The sequence below is a fragment of the Plectropomus leopardus genome, chromosome 4, assembly GCF_008729295.1.
Source record: "Plectropomus leopardus isolate mb chromosome 4, YSFRI_Pleo_2.0, whole genome shotgun sequence".
In the NCBI taxonomy this organism is placed as follows: domain Eukaryota; kingdom Metazoa; phylum Chordata; class Actinopteri; order Perciformes; family Serranidae; genus Plectropomus; species Plectropomus leopardus.
The window spans coordinates 37,966,401-37,988,932 of record NC_056466.1 but is presented as its reverse complement, the minus strand read 5'-3'; the positions used below and the strand labels follow the sequence as shown (position 1 = coordinate 37,988,932).

The 22,532-nt window shown below is 42.6% G+C and overlaps 1 protein-coding gene across 1 annotated transcript; it reads left to right on the top strand.

The window, feature by feature from the left end:
* Positions 1-10,965: 10,965 nt before the first annotated feature.
* Positions 10,966-14,955, top strand: LOC121942344 (beta-crystallin B1-like). The gene is made up of 5 exons (XM_042485525.1): positions 10,966-11,061; positions 11,533-11,651; positions 12,359-12,491; positions 12,640-12,782; positions 14,784-14,955. The coding sequence occupies exons 1-5, from the start codon at positions 10,966-10,968 to the stop codon at positions 14,953-14,955; spliced, it is 663 nt and encodes a 220-aa protein (XP_042341459.1).
* Positions 14,956-22,532: the final 7,577 nt, after the last annotated feature.

Here is a 22,532-nt window from a genome sequence, read left to right as displayed (position 1 = left end):
CAAGACAGTCATCAAACATATGGAGTTTGGTGAAGATTGGACCATGTCCCTCAGAGTTATAAACTACTTCCTGGTTAATGGTGAGACATGGAAATGATTGGCCAAGTAACAACCACATGATGTGATGAAAACTCACAAATGTAATAGCTTTTGATGTCACAGGCCTTCTGAGAGGATTTTTAAATTTTGAAGTCAATCGGATGAAATCTGTAGGAGAAGATCGAAAAATTGCAAGCGCCAAAAATTGCACATTCAATTCAAAATGGCTGACTTCCTGTTGGGTTTAGGGTATGGGTCCAAGAGGCTTTTTTGTATTTCTTGGGCAGTTTCTCATGCCTCCCAAGATTTGTATCTCTAGGTGAAATGTACTGCAGGGGCTGCTTTGTTGAAATCTGTAGGTGGCGCTACAAAGCCCTTTTGGCACATCAGTGCAAAAAAAATCATATCAGACATCACATTTTAGGACTTCTAATGTGTGTACTTAGTTTGGTGAGTTGTGGTGCATGCCTTGCCTCTCAAAAAGTGCTTCCACTTTTATGGCGAATAATGCGTAACTTTGGCAACAGCGTTTGATGAAAACTCAAAAGTTTAATTTCTGTGCATCATGAAGATCTTAACAATATTCTAATTGAATATGAGGTTAATTGAGTAAATCTGCTACAGGGAAAAATCAAAGAGTGAAAAAGTAACTTCCTGCTATTAATAGGTGGCGCTATGACTAAGATTCAAAATTGCACTGCAGATGTCTTCAGGCGTGGACACTCATCAAATCTGTGGAATTTTGTAAAGATCTGAAAATCTGGGGGGATGGTACAACAGTTTTTGATGTCATGTTGAAACATTGAAAATGTCCAGCCCATCGCAGGGACGCCTTCCTGTGAAAACTCATAATATTCATTTTCAAGCACTATCAACATCTTAAGGATTTTTTGAAAACATTTTGAGATCAATCGAGTCAACCTGCTAGGAGCTAGACATCTTAGTGTAAAACTCTTACTGTCTTTTCTGTGCCAATAGGTGGCGCTCTCATTATCGCTTAAAATTGTCATATAGATGCGTTCAGGGTGGGACTCCTATCAAACGTGAAGTTTGGGGCAGATGGACCATTCACAGCAGAGTTACATACCACTTCATGTTTACTTCCTGGTTCATAGCAGAACATGCAAATTAGATGCCTCATAGATGCCTCAAGATCACACAGTGTGATGAAAACTAATGATTTGAATAACTTTTGCTGTCAAAGGTCTTATGAAGGTAGCCATAACATTTGAAGTCAATCTGATGCTCTAGGACAAGTTCTAAAAATTATGACCCCTGAAAATGGCCAAAAATACACCAAAATTAAAACTTCAAATCATATTGCCCCAAGAGACTTTATTGTGGGTCTTGTGGTGTTACACAGGTCTCCAAAGTTTTACAGCTCTAGGTAAAATGTGCTGCGGGGGCTGCTTTATTGAAACCTGTAGGGGGCGCCACTTATACATTTCCTCCCACCCTGCACGAGACCATTGAAATATCAAATTTTCACCAGACATAATACATTTTGGAGTATGATAAAGCCCTTAAAAAGGCAATTCATTTGAGAAATAATAATAATAATAATAATTCCTCCAGTTTCAAGAGGGTCCTTGCACCATTCGGTGCTCGAGCCCTAATAATAAGAATTCTGTCAGTTTCAAGAGGGTCCTCACACCGTTCAGTGCTTGGGCCCCAATAATTAAAGCTGCAAGCAGCAATGAACGGGCCCTTGCACCCCTACGCAAGTCGAGGCTACTGGCAGACTCTGAGTGATGCAATCATCCATTTCAGTGAAAGTCGGAAAAAGTACGCAGAGAGTTTGGACCTTTGAGTGAGGTATTCCACTTGTTGAAATACTTCCCTTGGACACACAAAATCTACGTCATCTTGGTCTACATCATTTGTAGACGAAACCATTTAAATTTCATGTCAATGAAAGGATAATTTTGTGAAAGCCATACTTGTTGTAAGTTGGTGGCGCAGTGAGTATCATAGTCCAATGACATGTTGATGTGGTCAGGGTGCAGCCTGACCACAACTGTGAAATATGGGGCCAATCAGTCTATGTAAAGTGAAGTTACAACAACTTCCTGTTTGGCAGCAAATAATGGGCCTCATGGTGACCGGGAAAACCTATATGTCAGGGGGAGGCATCATTAAGTTCTTAAAGCTTTTGTCTCCAGACATGAAGTCAATCGGATAAAATCTGTAGGAGCAGTCCATCAAAGAAGAAAGCATGTAATTTCTATGGCATTTCATCTTGCCAGTAGGGGGCGCTATAAGTAATGGTAATGGTTGTCATGTAGATGTGTTCAGGGCAAGACTGTCATCAAAAATTCGACGTTTGGTGCAGATTGGACCATGTTCCTCAGAGTTATAAACTACTTCCTGGTTAATGGCGAGACATGGAAGTGTTTGGCCTAGTAACAGCCACAAACTCACAAATGTAATAACTTTTGAAGTCAACCAGATGAAATCTGTAGGAGGAGATTTAAAATCTGCGACCCCTGAAAAGGGCAAAAAATACGCCAAAATTGCACATTTAATTCAAAATGGCCGACTTCCCGTTGGGTTTAGGGTATGGGCCCAAGAGGCTTTTTTGTAGGTCTTGGACTGTTACACATGGCTCCCAAGTTTTGTATCTCTAGGTGAAATGTACCACATGGGCTGCTTCACTGAAATCTGTAGGGGGTGCTACAGAGCCATTTTGGCACATCAGTACAAAAAAAAACACTTATGGTGAGTTTTGGTGCATGCTTTGCCCCTCAAAAAGTGCTTCCAATTTTATGGCAATGTGTGATTTTGGCAACAGCGTTTGATGAAAACTCAAAAGTTTAATTTCTGTGCATCATGAAGGTCAGTTTTCTTATTGAATATGAGGTTAATTGAGATAACCTGCTACAGGGGAAAGATCAAAGAGTAAAAAAACTTCCTGTTGCCAGTAGGTGGCGCTATAAGAAATGGTTAGGGTTATCATGTAGATGTGTTCAGGATGGGACTGTCATCAAACATGTGACGTCTGGTGCAGATTGAACCATGTTCCTCAGAGTTATTAACAACTTCCTGTTTACTGCCTGGTTCATGGTGAGACATGGAAATGTTTGGCCCAGTAATGGCCACATGGTGTGATGAAAACTCACCATTTTGATAACCTTTTTTGTCGGATTCCTTTTGAGAAGATGTTTTAATTTTGAAGTCAATTGGATGAAATCTGTAGGAGAAAATGTAAAAAACATGACCCCTGAAAATGGCCAAAAACGTGAAAAATTGCAACTTCAAATCAAAATGGCCGACCTCCTGTTAAATTTCCTGTATGGGTCCAAGAGACTTTTTGTTTGTCTTGGGGTGTTACATGTGCCTACCAATTGTGGTTAATGTAAGTGAAAGCAGAGGCGGACACTGTTTCACAGAAATGTAATAGGGGGCTCCTGAGACAAATTTTAAAATTTGTGCCTGAGACCCTTAAAATACCAAAATTTACTAGACCTGATAAAGCTGAAAGGCTTCGTGAGTTTTTGAGTATGATAAAGCCCCCTAAAAGGCAATTCATTTATAGGAAGAAGAAGAATAACAATTAAAGCTGCAAGCAGCGATGAATGGGCCCTCACACCCCCATGCAACTCGGGATAACTGGTGTGACTCCAACTGCCCCGATCTTTAATTGTAGTGAATGTCAGAAAATGCATGCAGAAAGTTTGGACCATTAAATGTGATATTTCACACGGTGTAGTACTTCGTAAAACCATTAGGTGGCATTGGAGACAACACAAAATCTAAGTCATCCTGATCTACATCATGTTTAGGCCAAACCATGTAAATTGCATGTAAATCAAATGATGATATCGTTACACGGCATACTTCCTGTGGTCAGTAGTGCATTGAGTATTACATGGTGATGTGTTCAGGGCCGCAACCTGTTCACACCTGTAAAATTTGGGGCCAATCGGTTATTGCAAACTGAAGTTAAAGAAGCTTCCTGTTTGGTGGCTAAGTTACAACAGCTTTCTGTTTCATGGCAAAACATCAAAGTTGACAACCCAGCCACACCCACATGGTATGACGAAAACTCAGAACCTGAATAACTTTTGATGTCCCATGATCTTTCATTTCAGTGAAAGTTGGAACAAGCAGGCAGAGAGTTTCCATCCTGCAGTTAGATGTTGCATATAGGGTAATACTTCCTGTGGCCACTAGGTGGCACTGAAGACCACACAATGCATGTCATCTTGGTCTACATTATGTGTAGACCAAACCATGTAAATTTCATGTAAATCAAAGCATAGCTGTGTTAAGAGGCTTACTTCCTTTTGCCAGTTGGTAGCACTGTGATGATCCGCATTAAGGCAGACACCACACCGATCCGCCTGTCGATCTCCCGCTCCATCCTTCCCTCACTCGTGAACAAGACCCGAGGTACTTAAACTCCTCCACTTGGGGCAGGATTTCCTCCCTGATCTCAAGAGGGCACTCCACCCTTTTCCGGCTGAGAACCATGGCCTTAGATATGGAAGTGCTGATTATCATCCCGGCTGCTTCACACTCGGCTGAGAACCGATCCAGTGAGAGCTGAAGGTCACGGCCCGATGAAGCCAACAGGACCACATCATCTGCAAAAAGAAGCAACCCAATCCTGAGGTCACAAAACCGGACCCCCTCAATGCCCTGGCTGCGCCTAGAAATTCTGTCCATAAAAGTTATGAACAGAATCTGTGACAAAGGGCAGCCCTGGCGGAGTCCAATCTTCACTGGAAACGAGTCCGACTTGCTGCCGGCAATGCGGACCAAGCTCAGGCACTGGTCGTAAAGGGAATGGACCGTACGTATCAGGGGGTCTGATACCCCATACTCCCGGAGAACCCCCCACAGGACTCCCCGAGGGACACGGTCGAATGCCTTCTCCAAGTCCACAAAGCACATGTGGACTGGTTAGGCAAACTCCCATGCACCCTCAAGGACCCTGCCAAGGTTCCAGAGCTGGTCCACAGTTCCACGACCAGGACAAAACCGCATTGCTCCTCCTGGATCCGAGGTTTGACTATCCGGCGGACCCTCTTTTCCAGTAATAGGGGCTGAGGAATGAGATCCCTCTTTAGAGGGGCCACCACCCCGGTCTGCCAGTCCAGAGGCACTGCCCCCAATGTTCACACAATGCTGCAGAGACGTGTCAACCATGACAGCCCAACAGCATCCACGGCCTTAAGGAACTCCGGGCGGATCTCATCCAGCCCTGTCACCGAGGAGCTTTTTGACCACCTCGGCAACCTCAGCCTCAAAGATGGGAGAGCCCACTTCCGAGTCCCGAGGCCCTGTTTCCTCACCGGAAGACATTTCGGTGGGACTGAGGAGGTCTTCGAAGTATTCCTTCCACCGATCCACAACGTCCCGGGTTGAGGTCAGCAGCGCACCGTCCCTACCATACACAGTGTTGACAGAGCACTGCTTCCGCCTCCTGAGACGGCAGATGGTGGTCCAGAACCTCTTCGAAGTCGTCTGGAAGTCGTTCTCCATGACCTAACAGAACTCCTCCCATGCCCAGGTTTTTGCCTCAGCGACCGCCGTAGCTGCACTCAGCTTAGCCTGCCGATACTTGTCTGCAGCCTCCGGAGTCCCGCAGGCCAAGACGGTCTGATAGGACTCCTTCTTCAGCTTGACGGCATCCCTCACCGCCGGTGTCCACCAATAGGTTCGAGTGTTGCCACCACGACAGGCAGCGACCACCTTACAGCCTCAATGTCCCCCGCCTCCCCCGTGGCATGGTTGAAGCTCTCCCGGAGGTGGGAGTTGAAGCGTCTTCTGATGGGAGACTCTGCCAGATGTTCCCAGCAGACCCTAACAATGTGTTTGGGTCTGCCAGGTCTGACCAGCGTCCTTCCCCACCATTGGCGCCAACTCACCACCAGGTGGTGATTGGTTGACAGCTCCGCCTCTCTCTTCACCGGAGCATCCAAGACATGCGGCAGCAAGTCCGACGACATGACTATAAAATTGATCATTGAAATGCAGCCTAGGGTGTCCTGGTAACAAGTGCACATATGTACACCCTTATGCTTGAACATGGTGTTTGTTAGGGACAATCTGTGGCGAGCACATAAGTCCAGTAACAAAACACCACTCGGGTTCAGAACGGGGGGCCATTCCTCCAGATCACGCCCCTCCAGGTCTCACTGTTGCTGCCAATATAAGCGTTGAAGTCCCCCAGCAGAACGAGGGAATCCCCAGAAGGAGCACTCTCCAGCACCCCCTCTAAGGACTCCAAAAATGGTGGATACTCTGAGCTGCTGTTTGGACCATAGACACAAACAACTGTCAGGATCCGTCCCCCCACCTGAAGGAAGGGAGGCTACCCTCTCGTCCACCGGGGTAAACTCCAACATACAGGCACTGAGCCGGGGGGGGGGGCAATAATTACTGCCGCTCCCACCCGGCGCCTCTCTACAGTGGCAACTCCAGGGTGGAAGAGAGTCCAACCTCTCTCGAGAAGACTGTTTCTGGAGCCCAAGCTATGTGTCGAGGTGAGGCCGACTATATCTAGTCGTAACTTCTCAACCTTACGCACCAGCTCAGGCTCCTTCCCCACCAGAGAGGTGACATTCCACGTCCCTAGAGCTAGAGCTTCTGCAGCCAAGGATCGAACCGCCAAGGTCCCCGCCTTCAGCTGCTGCCCAACTCACATCGCACCCGACCCCTTTGGTCCCTCCTATGGTACCTCAGGTCCTTTATCCCAGCAGCAGTAAGCTGTGTCTCTGTCTGTGTATCTATGGGTTATATTTCTATTTTTGTTATTTTTTTGTAACAGTAAATATACTACACACCATATGTGTATTTCAACTTTCTGCAATGCAATATTCAATCACATATATCACATATGTGCCTATACACAGTATACAGTACCTGTATAAGTAAAAAGTGAATATAACATATATAGATTATATCATTTTATGTTTTTAGGTTTTTTCCCTTGTTTTCAGGACAACTTTACATATGTAAACACAAGATATAAAAGACCAGGGGCACCCATTAGCTCACCTTGAAGAATATACAGAGGCAGTGTTGCCGCTGCAGTGGTAGGGGGTTTAATTCCCTTTGCTGCATGTCCACCCCTCTCTCTCCTCCCCTTTCATGCTTAAGCTGTCATATGCAATAAAGGCAAAGGCCAAAAAAAATATCTTCATTAAATAAAAAAAGATATAAAAGACCAGTAAATGAAACACTTATACATAATCCTTAACTGCCTATCATGGTACAGATGGCACTTAGGCTGGAACTTATCCCAGCCGACGTAAGGAGAAACCTTGTACTATTACTGACACATAGAGCCATACAACCATGTCCACCTACGAACCCACAGGGTACCTTAGAACCCACGGAAAACCAACACAAGGGCATTTGAAGCCCAAACCCTCTTGCTATGAGGCAACAATGAAATGTCAAATATAAAAATGTCAATATAGGCACAATGACCTGCTATCTACCTCTGGACTGTGCGAAGGAAGATCAGTCAAACACAATTCAGGTACATACAGATCATAGGGCTTTTTGAGTGGCGCATATGATAATTATAATTGCCTTTTTTTTGCTCTATTCTTTCCCCAAATCTTTTTTTAATTATATTGTAAGTTTTAATTTTTCTGTAGTTACATAGGATCACATCATGATATAATGTAAAATAAAACAAATATTTATAAAAATAAATAAATAGTGGCTGATTTTTTTGTCGTGTAAGTCAAAGCCAGTCAGGAAGATTTAGAAATGGCAAGGTAGACAAGGATCAAACAGGCTGGCTTGATTGTAAAGACAGTGATCAACAGGAAATATAGATTACATTACAGATGAGGCAGACACAAAAGAGAGGGAGAGAGACCAGCTTTATAGTTTCTCCGTCAGGTGAGAGAGAGCCCAGGGTTCCTCTGACAACTTGACAGCAGTTGTGAAAGTTAAAAAGCTTCAACAGTTTGTCAATATAATAATCTGTGTCCCGTTTTCATAAGGTGGTCTGTTAAATTTGATTGTGTGCCTGAAATGGTATGGATATGAAATGGACAGATTCACCTGCTCTGTGCTTCAGGAAAGGTCTCCACTTGGGATGAGCTTTGGGGGGGTTCATGTGTTTGCGCTGCGGTGCTGCTCACACCACGGAAATGGCTCGACTCAGTCAATAAACCCTAAATAACTGTTTGGTAACGTTTGCCTTGTGCTGCTAAGATGATCTTTGTCACTGTGTGTGACAAACAGAGAGAGAAAGAGAAGGGATGAGCGGATCAATATGCTGTGCACAACTGTAAAGTAAAGTGAGTCAAAGTTGTGGTAAAGTTGGGGTTATTGGAAAAAATTGCAAGGTTGTGCAGTATTCACAGGGATTGGCAGAATTTGCGTGAATTGGTGATATCACAACATTGCAAAATCCTGGAGGAACTGAATACTGCAGCTAAGCATGTATGGTTTGATTTTATGAAAGGACCCGAGAGAAGCATAGATTACCCATTTTAAAACCACTACCGTGTAAAATAACTGTGTACTTGTGTTCTTTTCATGTTTTCAGCAGTGCCAGATGTGTCAGTAAAAAATGTAAAAAAAATAAACAATTTGGAATGTGTTACGTCACATTTGAAGAATATAAAACACCTTCATATATGCTGTACTACAATGTATGTAATTTATAAGGATTTAAAGTTTGCTACTTACAACTCTTAAATTATAAGAGATTCTTTACCTACATTATTGCTTGTAACTGTCTTTATGAATTTTATTGGTTTAAATTGGCATGGATATTGCATCTTTTTTTTTTTTTTATCTTTCAGGGTCTCATTTATTGTCCTCTTTGTGTATGTTTTATATTACCTATGTGTTCTAATGCTAGAGTGTGGATTTTCATGTGAAATACATGCCATTATCTTTCTCATGAAGAAAAGAAGCAAAGTTAAATAAAATTAAATAAATCACATTATGGAAAACATTCTTTTTTTTGTTGATGGTTCAAAAATGTATATTGTTTTACACTTTCCTTGCTCATGCATTGAGCATGACTTGTTATTTAAGACAGAAAAAAGTCACACATTACAATTTCTTCAAATAATGCTTCTGTGTATCCTCACTCCTTTTCCTCATCTGTTCCTAGAAGTGTTTTATCAGCTAGAGTGCCCTTTGAATGACCATGACTGAACCCAGTAACTGAATAAAGTCCAACGTAAGGATGGGGAACAGGAAACAAGCATGCATGATAAGAGATGTGCTCCAGGGTGCCCACTTATTTTCAACACTTCCACTCCTCTTTGACATTCATGTGACTCTTACAGCACATAAAGCAGTCACTGAGAGGACTCCTTCACTCAGTTTTACACTGACCTCTCTCCACTGCTCACTTGAGCAGGAAGAATTTGAGGAAATTCAGATTTGCATGATTAATGAGTCTGTCCACTGAATCCAAGTCATGAGTAATTTTGTCTCAGATCTCATCTGGTGAAGAGACACAGCCTTTATTTCCCTCCTGTCCTCATCAGCATATGTAAAACCTTGATGTCACAAACGACGTGACCTCATCTGTGCGACCATGTCTGGATGTTCTGGGTTGCTTGTGTGTGCTTCTGAATAAGCACCTCATGGACAAACACCCACCGCAATATTTTACCAACCCACGCAAGAAAATAGGTCAGGGGCTTTAATTGAATAGCTTCCTCCCACAGCGATGAGGAGAGATTCAGATTATTGTCCATCCACACACCCAGAGTTGGAACAGTGAGGTTATTGCTTCTCACAGCTTATTGCTTTCCCTTTTATTGTTTGTCCCACTGCCTCTTGATTACAGCACTGATGGGAATATGAGTGAAAAATTTTGTGACAGGCTGTTAAGTGTGAACCTGGTCAGCCAGGCTGTCATTATTATGACACTACTATTTGGGTCAGGGCTTTATATGTAACAGCTCACCAAGTGAGGCTTTTTAATTCACAGATTCATGTCATAATCAAGTTATTGTGTAGTTATTTTGTCTTCCATCGAGTCCTCTATAAGGCCGAATAAACATTGATTTTCAGTTGGTCACATTTGCTTCTTCATATTCTTCTCTTCTTTAAACCCATATTTCTCTGCCTCTGTCTGACCCACTGTGTCTCTTTGCCTCTCTCTCTTTGATGATGGGGGTATTTCTATTCTGTGGGGGCTGTGAGCTCAGCGAGTTTGTTTCTGTGTCTGTAATCCCCTGCTGCTGGGCGCCAGCATATAAAAGCGACAACGGGCCTTGTGCACTCTCACACAGACCACCAGTCTCAGCCCTGAGCCTACTCCTTTACGCACACACTGGCACAGGTAAGACAGTGGACAAACATCATACAGAACGAGCGAAGACAAGAGTGAAGGTAGTAAAGAGCAAGAATAACCTGATGTAATGAGAAAAGTCTATTGTAGTTCGAGCTCAGGATGTGGAAGTCAAACATTGCTGGTGAAATATAAATTTCTTTTTGCACAAATTCAAAAGCAGTCAATAAATCTGCTATACTCACAGTCAGTATCAAAGTTTACTGCGAGTATATATTAAGCAAAAACTAATGCTTAAATCTTGTTTGGGGGAACCTAAAATATAATTTTGAAAAATCAAGTTAATTTCAGGCTCGAAACTTGTAATAAAGTCAGCAGAACAAGTGAAAAGAAGATCATTTGTGTGGTAAAGTCTAGAGTGAATTCAGCCTTGTATAAAAAATGTTAGGGGTGTGATGTGGGGACCAGGAAAAGTTTTTTGTTTAAATATAGAATTAAAAGTTAGTGTCTTAAATAAGGATTTTAAATAAGTGAAAAATAATGTCCTTCTCCCTAGCATAATCCTTTCAGTCCCCTCATGTGACAACTTTTAAAATGGTTGGCATCTTCTCTTCTCTTCTCTTCTCTTCTCTTCTCTTCTCTTCTCTTCTCTTCTCTTCTCTTCTCTTCTCTTCTCTTCTCTTCTCTTCTCAGTCATCATGTCTGCTGGAGGAGAGAAATCCAAGTCTGCTTCCCAGACTGATGGGAAGGCAGCTCAGAACAAGATATCTGAAATGGGCATGATGTCCTACAAGGTACAGTACAAACACAAACAAAAACAAAACAAAACAAAACAAAACAAAAACACACACACACACACACACACACACACACACACACACACACACACACACACAATCAAACATCTACAAATATACCATAAAGTATTTTACACAGTGTGAAGCAGCTCGCCTCTCACACAAACAGTTTACCTTCTGGGATGACGTCTACTATCACAGCCTTCTGGATGTTGCACCTCAGTGAGGAGGCGGGTGATAACTCCAATAACAGAAATACCTTCTGTGCTTTCAGTCACTGTGGAGAAAGCTGTCAGAACAACACAGTCACTTCACTGACCCTACATCATTCTTGTTGCTCGGGGTTTTGCTCAGTCACAGTCTTTCTTTTTCATTTCTACTTTCCTCAGGTGTTGTCTTTTACTTTGAAACCATCTATGCAACCTCCTTTCTCATTCTCATTTTGTTTACTTAACCCCAACTCTCCAGATGTGCGTGTTTGACCAGGAGAACTTCCAGGGCCGCTGCATTGAGATCAGTGGCGAGTGTATGAATGTGTGTGACATGGGAATGGACAGAGTGCGATCTCTGCGCGTTGACTGTGGACCGTAAGTAGTTGGTTACAGCATCATGCAAGTAATCATACCATACCCAACACCCACACTCCTCTGAGCACAGAGCAGGTAATTTTTATCATTATGTGACACATTTCACATTTCACATTTTGGGCATGTAGCTGATGCTTTTACACGGAATGATTTCCATAGAGTGCAGCAGTAGAATGAACTTCTGTACCTAAGCTAACAAAATAAGAAAGCAACAAACAGCAATGTTTAACATAAAAGTAGTGCAGAAATTTTCCTCTGATCGAATCAATCACTCACTCATGGATGTATGTATCATCATGTGGACTGATAAAAAGAAAATCATAATATTATTATCCAGAGGAGTTGTTTCAACGTAAGATCAAATCAGCAAGAGAAGACAGGAGGGCAGTGATAACTTACACCACAAAGCATATTATCCAGAGGAGTTGTTTCAACGTAAGATCAAATCAGCAAGAGAAGACAGGAGGGCAGTGATAACTTACACCACAAAGCATGTCCAATATACAGCACCTCAACTGGACTTCCAGGGTGACATCATCAGAGTTATTTTTTCATACTCATACAAGTGATTTCACAGGCTGAGTGGTATGGAATAAAAAAAAAATCATGTGTAAATGAATGCGGTACTCTGGACAATGCTTGTCCATTATACTGTCCATGCTCATCACCTTCCCCCTATCTCGTCCTGTGTTTTCTACCCTGCTCAGCTTCGTGGGCTTTGAGCAGATGAACTTCTGTGGAGAGATGTTCATCCTGGAGAAGGGCGAGTACCCCCGCTGGGACTCTTGGAGCAACTGCCAGAAGAATGATTACCTGCTGTCCTTCAGGCCTGTCCGAATGGTAAACCCCCTGTCTGTTTGACCTCTTAGAAAACAAAAAACTCTCCTGATTTTGGCAGCTTCTGTCTATTTGTTATTCTTTTCTTCATCTTCTTTTTCTTCTCATTGCAACTGATTTATCTCCTTTTTCTTTCCCCGCTGTCTTCTAGGACCCTGAGAAGCACAAGATTTGCTTGTATGAGGTTGGAGAGTTCAAGGGTCGTAAGATGGAGATCATGGATGATGACGTTCCCAGCCTGTTTTCGTATGGTTTCACTGACAGAGTGGGCAGCATCATGGTCAGCTGTGGAACGTGAGTAGTGTGGCAACAAAATAAAACAAACCACACATGAATAAAACAGCACTACTAAATCCCTACAATAAAATTGCACGTACAAAATATTGCACATATTGCACACACACTGTTGTTAAAACATCACGAAACTATTGCACAATCCCTACAGCCTTCAGCAGCATTATTTTAAAGTTTGATTGAGGAACAAATGAGTTTTTAAACCGGTCGAGTTTGCAGTAGGGAACTCTGTATCGTGTGCCAGAGGGCAAGAGCTGGAGGATGCATGGAGGATATGTGACAGATCGCTCATTATCCTCTGAGTTTGTCTTAGAACAGACTGCTCACATGAACTGGAGAGGCTGGTATTCACTCCTTCCCATCACCTTCATGGTGGTGTGTACCAGATGAGCGAGCTTAGATTTTTGACTCAAAGTTTGGTTGCTGCACCATATCTGACTTAGCTGTCTTGTATGGCATGATAAAATAAAAACATAATCCTCTGGCCCACACCAAACACTCTGAGTCTTTGCTGTAAGAGTGAACACAAACCCTTGACATGGACCTTTCAGTTGAATGTGTTGTCCAAGTGAACACTTAGGTACTTGTTTGATCAGACCTGATCTACGAGTGCATTGTTTTCTGATATTTATACTGACCCTACCACCTTTTGCAACAGTTACAACATCTTTATCTGTTACAGAGATGTGGAAATGCAAAAATATCTGCTTTTCTCAACCTTTCCCGTTTCTGTATCAAAATAAAAGCCCAACGTTTCTGTTGACAGAATCCCTTCAGTTTTTGACACAAGGCATTTTAATGCAACATTAAACATTTGCAGGACCATGTTGTTTACAATGCAGGAGCTTGCATGGTTTCATATAAAAGTGGAGTATATGCTTTTAATTTGTTGTCACATGTTTGCAAGCCGCAAAAGTTTGGTGAGATTGCTGTCAAACGCTGCTAATGCATGCAGTGTGGCCAGGCATGTTATAAGAAGACTAATAACATTTTCATGCCTGTAGGGTAAATTGAGCCAAAAACCACTTAACTCAGCACTGAGTCGGTAAACAATAAACCTGTCTCTGTCAAAAAGTTAAAAAAATCTGAATCTGAAAAAAATCCTATAAAAGAAATCTGGTTTCTGGTGCAGTGACTTTCTGGAGTCCTGCCTTCACTGTGAGGTTACGAGGCACCATTTAAAACCATGTCCTCTTCACACTTTTTGTTTTTAAGCATAAAGCATAAAGATGTGGTTATAAATGAGTCTTGCAAAGCTTAGCTAACCAGCCGATGGCTGTAACTGCATAATTAACATACAGACTTGAGAGTGATACTGACTTATATCATCTCCCTTTCCATGGAACTGCAACTCAGCTATCTCAAGTCTTTTCTGTATTTGCTGCTCTCTTTTCTCAAATCATATATTTTTCAACAGTGTTGGCTACAAACATTACACCCTGCTTTTCGAAAAGTCCAGCTCCATGTACTGCCGTATGGGTGAGCCACTTTCCACATCTGTCGTCATTCTCAAACTAACAGAAAAGGAGGCATAATCACGTACTATGTGAGAGCTCTGGAAGTGAGTTTATGAATAGAGGCTTTTTCATCAGCTCTTTGCTGAGGGTGTTATGGACGTCAGCAGCTCAGTGTCTCTGTCAGTGCTCTCAAAGGTGAGGCTGATGGCAGACACTATGACTTAAATGCTCGGATTCCTTCATTTGTCTGAAACAGCATGACAAACTGATTGGTCTTTTTTTTTGCCTGATGTATATCCTCCCTCTACATCTGTGCTTCTGGCATCTTTTTTTCACATTTTAAGTGACCGCAACTACTATTTCAACCTTGTGGTTTTTTTTTTTTTGCCATGAAACAATTTTCTTGTAATTCTCTGATCAATCAGGCACCTTTCCCCTGTCACTTTCTGTATTGTTATTTCTCCTACTGTCTTGCAGTCCATCTCTACTTTGAAAATATAAAGTCTCTGTCCTCTCCCTCTCCACTTCTTCTATTTCTCCCCAGGTGGGTGGGTTACCAGTTCCCTGGCTATCGGGGCAGCCAGTATCTGCTGGAGAAGGGCGATTATAGGCATTTCAATGAGTTTGGCGCCCGCTGCCCCCAGATGCAGTCCATTAGGCGCATCCGTGACATGCAGTGGCACCCACATGGCTGCTACACCATGTCCTCCAAGTGAAACCCAGAGAGGGTGAGGAAGAGAGGGATTGGACGAGAGTTGGAGACCGAAGGCGGGCACAGAGATGAAAGTGGAGGCGGTGGAGGGAGGGTGAAGAAGGAGAGGAGGAGGGAGAGGGTGTAATAATTTATCCTCTGTCCCAAAATCCCTTGAATGCAGCAGGTTGTTATTTTTAGTTGTTGGAACATTGGGATCTAGTGAGCAATGAAAGTGAAGGAAGAGATAATTACCCACACTGTCGAGACTGGATCTGATAACAAACGCTCTCTCCATTTTTGTTCTCCCTTTCTGTTTGTCAGCTCCCTTCTCCACACTTCTCTTCTCGTCCCCTCCCTCCCTCTTTCCCCCTTACACATTTCTCTTCCACATCTCACCACTTTCAGTCCTCAATCAGCCTCACTGAGAGGGGTCACCAGCGTGGACTTGTGTGTATTTGTCTGTGTGATGGGGGATCTGAAACAGAGAGCCAGAACAAGAAAAGTGATGGCTAATACTTTGTGCTCAGATCCTGCTGCCACATCAACCCTTATCCCCAATAAAGCATCTCACATCCTGCTCCACTTGAACTGATGTCTCATTCAAAAGATATAGTTGTATTAACAATGTCTCAAATGCATGGAAAACAGAGCTAAAAGGAAGTGAGTCATGGACTCACTGGAAGACAAACACAACAGAGGTTTCTAAATGTTTCTCTTTATCTGCTGGATGTGGAAACACTCAATAGGCAACCTTGTAATCTCACTTTAAAAGGCGATAATATGTCATTCCTGTTTACTTTTTTTTCTGTTTACGTTTAGACTTGTATCTGCAGCCTCATAGTGGCTGTGTTTAATGCATTGATAGATACATATTAACTTTATTAATCCCAAAGGGAATGAAGCGCAAACAGAGCCCCTGTGCTAGTTAAATAAATAAATAGTTTGTCTGTGGATCTCGTGCAATCTTCATAGTCCTCCCTTATCCCCCCTCAACTCCCCAACTTCCAAAGGTGGAGTTGCACAGTAGGTGCACACACAGTTGGTGCTCAAACGCAGTTAAAGTGGATGGACTGTGCTCACCAGTTGGGTTTTTGGTGCTAAGATGTTGTCCATATTATCTGCCCAGAGAATTCACCAGTGTTTTGTTTTGTTGCTGTATACATTCCCCCAGATGCAAATTCAAAAACTGCACTGTAGGAATTGTATGATGCCATCAGCAGCGGAATAGAATTTTATAGCAGCTGGTGATTTTAATCAAACAGACCTCAAATCTGTCTTACCTAAATTCCACCAGCATGTCCAGATTCCCACCAGAGGAAAGAAATAGCCTGGACCATGTGCATACAAGTATTCCTGACAGCTACAAAGCCCTCCCAAGCCCTCACTTCAGCCTGTCTGATCATATCTCTCTGCTCCTTCTGCTGACATATTGTCAGCTGATAAAAAAGAGTCAAACCAACACTTAAAACTGTTAAAGTGTGGACAGATGAAGCCACAGCAGCCCTACAGGACTGTTTTGAGCGCACAGATTGGCAAATGTTTAAAGATGCTGCCACTCAAGATAACAAGATAAATCTTGAAGAATATGCTCTCTATCTTCTATGACATCATATATCAGCAAATTTGTTGATGACGTGGTGAAGACGGTGGGATCATTCCCCAACTAGAAAGCCTGGATGAATGGGGGGTGAAGGCTCTTCTCAGAGCAAAAACAGCTGCCTTTCAGTCAGGGGACAAGGAGGCATACATCATCGCCAGAGCACGACTGAGAGCTGGCATCAAGGAGGCTAAGAGGAGACATCAGAAGAGACTGTAGAGAGACCTCAACAGCAGCAGCACTAAAGACATGTGGCAGTGAATTGAAAATTTCACAGGCTATGGAGGCAGGAGTGCCCCCATCATATTTGAGGGCACACTGCGGGACGAGCTGAACACATTTTTTTCCGCCTCCACAGGACCGGCCACTCTCAGTGACCACAGGGAAACGCCTGCTGAGAGTGTATATAAAGAAGTCCGCAAGCCCCGACAACATTCCTGTACGTGTTCTGAAAACTTGTGCTGATCAGCTAGTTAATGTTATAACTGATGTTTTTAATATCTCACTCTCACAAGACACTGTTCCCTCCCACCCATCATTGTTCCTGTACCTAAAAAGTGTGCTGTGTCTAGTCTGAATACCAACCCCAATCCTGATGAAGTGCTTTGAGAAACTGGTTCTCCCGCACATCAAAGACAACATCCCTGCCAGCCTGGACCCTCACCAGTATGCTTTCAAAACCAACAGATCCACGGAGGATGCCATATCTACTGCTCTTCACTCAGTCTTCTCTCACCTGGAGAATAAGAACAGCTACATCAGAATGCTGTTTGTTGACTTCAGCTCAGCATTCAACAGAATCTCTCCCATGAAGCTGATTGAAACTTAACACTCTGGGCTTCAGTACAACACTCTGCAACTGGATACTAGACTTCCTCACCTGCAGACCCCAGAGAGTTTGGATTGGCAGTCACACCTTCTCTACATAAGCGCTTAACACCGGAGCCCCCCCAGGGCTGTGTGCTCAGCCCCCTTCTATTCACACTTACTGCTCAGCGTCAGTAAAACCAAGGAGCTGGTTGTTGATATTAGAAAGATGGAGGCAAAAACACATACCCCTGTCTACACTAATGGAGCTGAGGCGGAACAGGTGAACAGCTTTAGGTTCCTTGGAATTACCATCACTGAGAACCTATCTTGGTCTCACAATTCACCACCCAGGTTAAAAAAGCACAGAAAAAGCTCTACTTCCTATAAAAACTCAGGAAGACTAAATTCCAGAGCAAGATCTTGGTTAACTTCTATAGAGGAGCAATAGTAAGCATACTGATTGGAAACATCACCAACTGGCATGGTTCGTGCATTTTTTCAGCCACAGCCTGTTCACCCTGCTGCCATCTGGAAGCAAAATTTAAGAAAAATGACAAATAAATCTTCCTTTTACCTTGTGCCTTTAATGACTTGGGAGTTAAAGGATTTGGGGTTCTCTCCATGGTGCACTTCGGGAGCACCAGCTTATCAATGAACATGCTTCTCTGCTTGGCTGGTGTAACCAACACAATATACCTGCAGTAGAGCGGCAGGGAAAGCCAAGAGTAGGAAAAAGAAAAGACTTAACAAACAAATGAAGCTGACTGGAAAGCTGCTGTCCTCACCTGCACCTGTGCACTCTGAAAGGGTAACATCACTGCTTTTATACATCCAAGTTTGTTGCAGATGTTAGAGAGTACTACTAAATATGTGAAAAAGTCTGACAAATTGCTTCAAGAGATTACTAAAAGGAGTCAGCATCAGTTTTTGGTAATTACTTCTACACAGAATTTAGGGGTTGGGCACAGTCAGAGCAAATGGCTGATGCATTTTTGAGCACCTGCTTATTTAATAAGTCATTTAAAATGTAACCCAGCTGATTTACTTGTGTGTTTTGCAATATTAGTGAGGGCATTTCTCTCTTTTACACCACTGTTTCTTTACCAGCAGATGATGGAGAATGAGATGACGGACTCAATGGAAGCTCTATAGAACAGTGTCATCGGGGTCTTTGGAATTTGGAAGGTTGTCTTAAGCAGAATAGGTGCTGCTGTCCTTTTTTGCACACCATGTCAGTATTTGAATCAAATTTTAAGCGGTTGTCATGGGGCCCAAATATTTTTAACTGGTGAATATTTCCACTGTCTGACCCTTGACAACAGTGCTCTGGGGAGCTACGGGGGAGTCACCTGTAATCTATACACATGTATTTAGTTTTATAGACATTAAGTTGTAAAAAAGCATTTTTGCACCAGGAAACAAATTCGTCTACAACAAGGTCATGACAAACTTCATCATCGCAAAGAAGACTGACAATTACAGTCATCAGCAAACTTGAATCTGATGAATGAAAAATGAAAAATGAATCTGTTATCATAATGGCTGCAGCAGTCATTTGTGTATAAGATATACAAAAGAAGTGAAAGGACGCAACTCTGAGGCGAGCTGGTGGCAGCTTATGTTAGTTCAGAGGACAGTTTCCCATATACCTGTACTCTCTGTGTTCTGTCAGTAAGAAAATCCAGGGCCCAGCCTACAAGTTGAGGCAACATTTGCTGTTTCTCAACTAACAATTATGGCTGAATAGTAGTGAAAGCAGATGAAAAGTTCAACAAAAAGCAGGCTAGCGTGGTTCCAACTGCCCTCCAGGTGTTTATACAGAAGGTTGAGTAAAGTGATGGTGGCATCTTGCACATCCTCTAAGCAAACTTAAAAGGGTCCAAGGGGCCCCCAGTTAAGGGCTCTCTTTTGAGCTTAAGCTTTTCTTTTAAGTTTTTTGAATGACTTCATAACCAAGGAGGTGTGATGATTAGGAAAATTGAGGTGTCAGCAGTGGTTTGTTGTTAGACCTGAGACTGTTCTATATGCGAAAGCTAGGAGAAAAAGAAAGCATGCCACAAATATAAAAAGAATGTTTGGTAGGCAGGTTGGTAAATAAAGTTGGTCATAAAGCGGACAAAAGACTACGTCTACTCTTTAAACCACTGAACAAACATGGTACCAGGAGTAAAATGAGTGACGCTACAGTGTGCTGGATTGTGACAAGTGACATGGATTTTTTAAAGCCACTGGAGATTTGAAACAAACAACTAACAACAACTGCAACTGTACATTGCAGCCATGGGGCTGGAAACAAAGCCGGATGCTAGAAAGGTAGCATTGCTGCTAACAATAGCTGGCCCACAAGGCACAGAAGTGTATAACATGTTTGTGTATGACAACTTGAATGATAAAGAGAAACTGGACATTGTAATAAGTAAATTTGATGGTCATTGCTCTCCGAAGAAGAATGAAGATCGCAAGAGTGTGTGTATGTGTTTCGCTCTTGGATACAGCGACAGCATGAGCCTTTTGATAGCTTACTTAGGGACCTAAAGCTAAAAGCACAGTCATGCAACTTTGCTACATTAACGGACTGCATGTCTTGGGACCAGATTGTGAAAGACAAAAAGATGAAAGAAAGGCTTCTTAGGGAGATGGAGCTGGCGCTCAAAGGGGCTTTTAAGATCTGCTATGTGAATAAGTTCTCCCTACTGCATGTGAAGACATTTGGCGAAATAGCGGTGAGCACAGTGACCGCAAGTGGTGGGCCAGCTGTCGGTGCCACCTTGAGCAAGAGAAAGAAATACAAAAAGACCTGGTCTGCACAGTGGACGTATGATGGGGTGTTCAGCTGCAAGCGCTGCGGCTCGCAGCACAAGCTGAAACAGTGGTGAGCAGTGCTTTAATTGCCAGGGGAAGAACCACTTTGCTGCTTTCTCAAAACCGAAAGAGGGGCAGAAAGGAAAAACTGTAAACATAATGGAGGACACTGATCCAAGAGAAACATTTTGATGAGAGGCAGACCAGTGTGTTAGAGATATGGACTGAAGTTCATCAAGAGCAAATGCCAGTTTGGAGTCCAAGAAACTGCCTTTCTAGGAGACAAGCTCTCTGCATAAGGCATCCAGCCTGACCAAGAAAAGATCAAAGCCATACATGACATGCCAAGACCCACAGAAAAGACAGGTGTGGGGCTGGTCAACTTTGTAGGTAAATTTATTCCATAGTCAAACATGACCAAGAATGGCAAAAGCTCAAAAAGACACTAACAGCACCATCTGTGTTAATGTTCTTCAACAAAGGACGGAATTAGTGCAGTACTCTTATAGGCTGAAGGTGAGAATTGGAAACCAGTGGCCTATGCATCTAGGTCCATGACAGAGTGTTGATATGCTCAAATAAATAAAGAATGCCTGGGGTAAGTTTTTGGTCTAGAAAGGTTCCACAGCTACAAATATGGCATTAACTCTTTCACTGTAGAGACTGACCATCGTCCACTAGTTGCCATCATCAAAAAGAACCTGAATGAAATGTCACCAAGGATTCAGCAACTGATGATGAAAATGCAGAGATATTACATGAGAAAAGTATGGCCTGTAGGCTCCTGTCCATAGTTCCACCACATTAGATGTGAGCTGAGTGTTGTTGATGGACTGTTGCTGAGGCAAAACAGAATTGTCATTCCACAAAACCTGACACAGGACATACTACAGAGGATCCATGGTCACATCCAAGGTCATCTCGGGGTTGAGAAGTGTAAAAGAGGGGCGAGAGACACAGTATTCTGGCCTGGCATCAACAAAGACATTGACAGACTGATAAACAGATGTGAAATATGCCAGAGACACAGAAACCTCAGGAAGAGCGGTAGAGGATGATGAGGGATCCCTCTTTCAGGACGGACAGACAAGCAATAGATGTCGTAAATAACAAATGAAATACAATCATGGCAAAAAGGAAAGAGAAAGAGAGAGGGGGAGAGAGGGGGAGAGAGGCACAGCAATAATAGAAACAGATGCATGTTATATTACAATAATGGTAGGTGTGAAATTAGTAATTGCACTCTATGATGATGTCACCGGCTGAGGTGCTGATGAATAGAGAGCTGTGTACCACACTGCCAAGCCGCTCACAGCAAAAGAAACATCCAAAGCTGGAGCAAAAGATGTAACAGCTGAAGAGGAAGCAGAAGTTGTTCTATGACAATACAGTTAAGCAGCTTCCTCCACTGTCAAGCATGACACAGTCAGGACTGAAAATCCTGAGGGCTGGAAAACAAAAGCTACACTTCTTTAAGAAGTAGCTCTCACAGTAGTATTCACTGTGAGGGCAGAGGAAGGACAGATCATCAGACGCAATCACCACAGTCTTCTAAAGACACAAGAGACCTCAGTGAAGCCCCCAGTGAGTCTGAGTCTATGTAAGTATGCAATGTTTGTAAAACAAAATATAAAGACTTTAATGTTCAAAACAAAACTGAATTATAAGAACTGTTTACTGTCTTCCATTAGTGTTCAGGTAATTTTTTATAGATACCTAGAGAAACGAAGAAGTTTGTGTTAAGCTCACTTTAAGCATGTTAAGACCAAATACATATGTTAAGATTACATGTTAAATGGAAATGGTGATGAAAGACTGGAAATGAAAGACTGCTAACAGATGTAATTTTGTGACCACAGCACATTTTGTGCTGCCTCAAAGAAAGGGGGATGTGATGATGAGGTGCTATTACACTTTCCTACCACAAGGCATCAACAGTGGTTTATTGATAGACCTGACTGTTTTATATGCAGAAGCTAGAAGCAAAAGAAAAGCATGCCACAGATATAAAAAGAATGTTCGGTAAGCAGGTTGGTAAGTGAAGCCGACAAAAAGACTATGTATATTCATTAAACCAGCAAACAAAACAAGAGCTCAAGGCAACATGCCTGAAATCTCTTAGAGCTTTGGGGTGGCTGCTCTTAGCAACAGGCACCATGACAGACTTGTTTGCGGTATCTATTGCACTAAACTAAGCATTACTAAAGTTTTGCTTGCGTGTTTTAGTACGATGTGTACATGAAGTTTTAGTAATTCTTAATTTATTACTAAATTTCTTTGTATTTCATGCATGTTTTATTAAAACTTACTAATACAACACATAAATTTCACTTTTTCAACTTGCCAAAAAGTGACTGCAGCTTCTGTCTTGTCACTGAAAGGCTGTTTCT

Bases quoted from the DNA above. Each gene is read 5' to 3' on its own strand.
- LOC121942344 (XM_042485525.1), top strand. From the start codon at position 10,966: ATGTCTGCTGGAGGAGAGAAATCCAAGTCTGCTTCCCAGACTGATGGG. The intron at 11,062-11,532 runs GTACAGTACAAA...CCAACTCTCCAG, and splicing joins TGGGCATGATGTCCTACAAG to ATGTGCGTGTTTGACCAGGA. The intron at 12,492-12,639 runs GTAAACCCCCTG...GCTGTCTTCTAG, and splicing joins CCTTCAGGCCTGTCCGAATG to GACCCTGAGAAGCACAAGAT.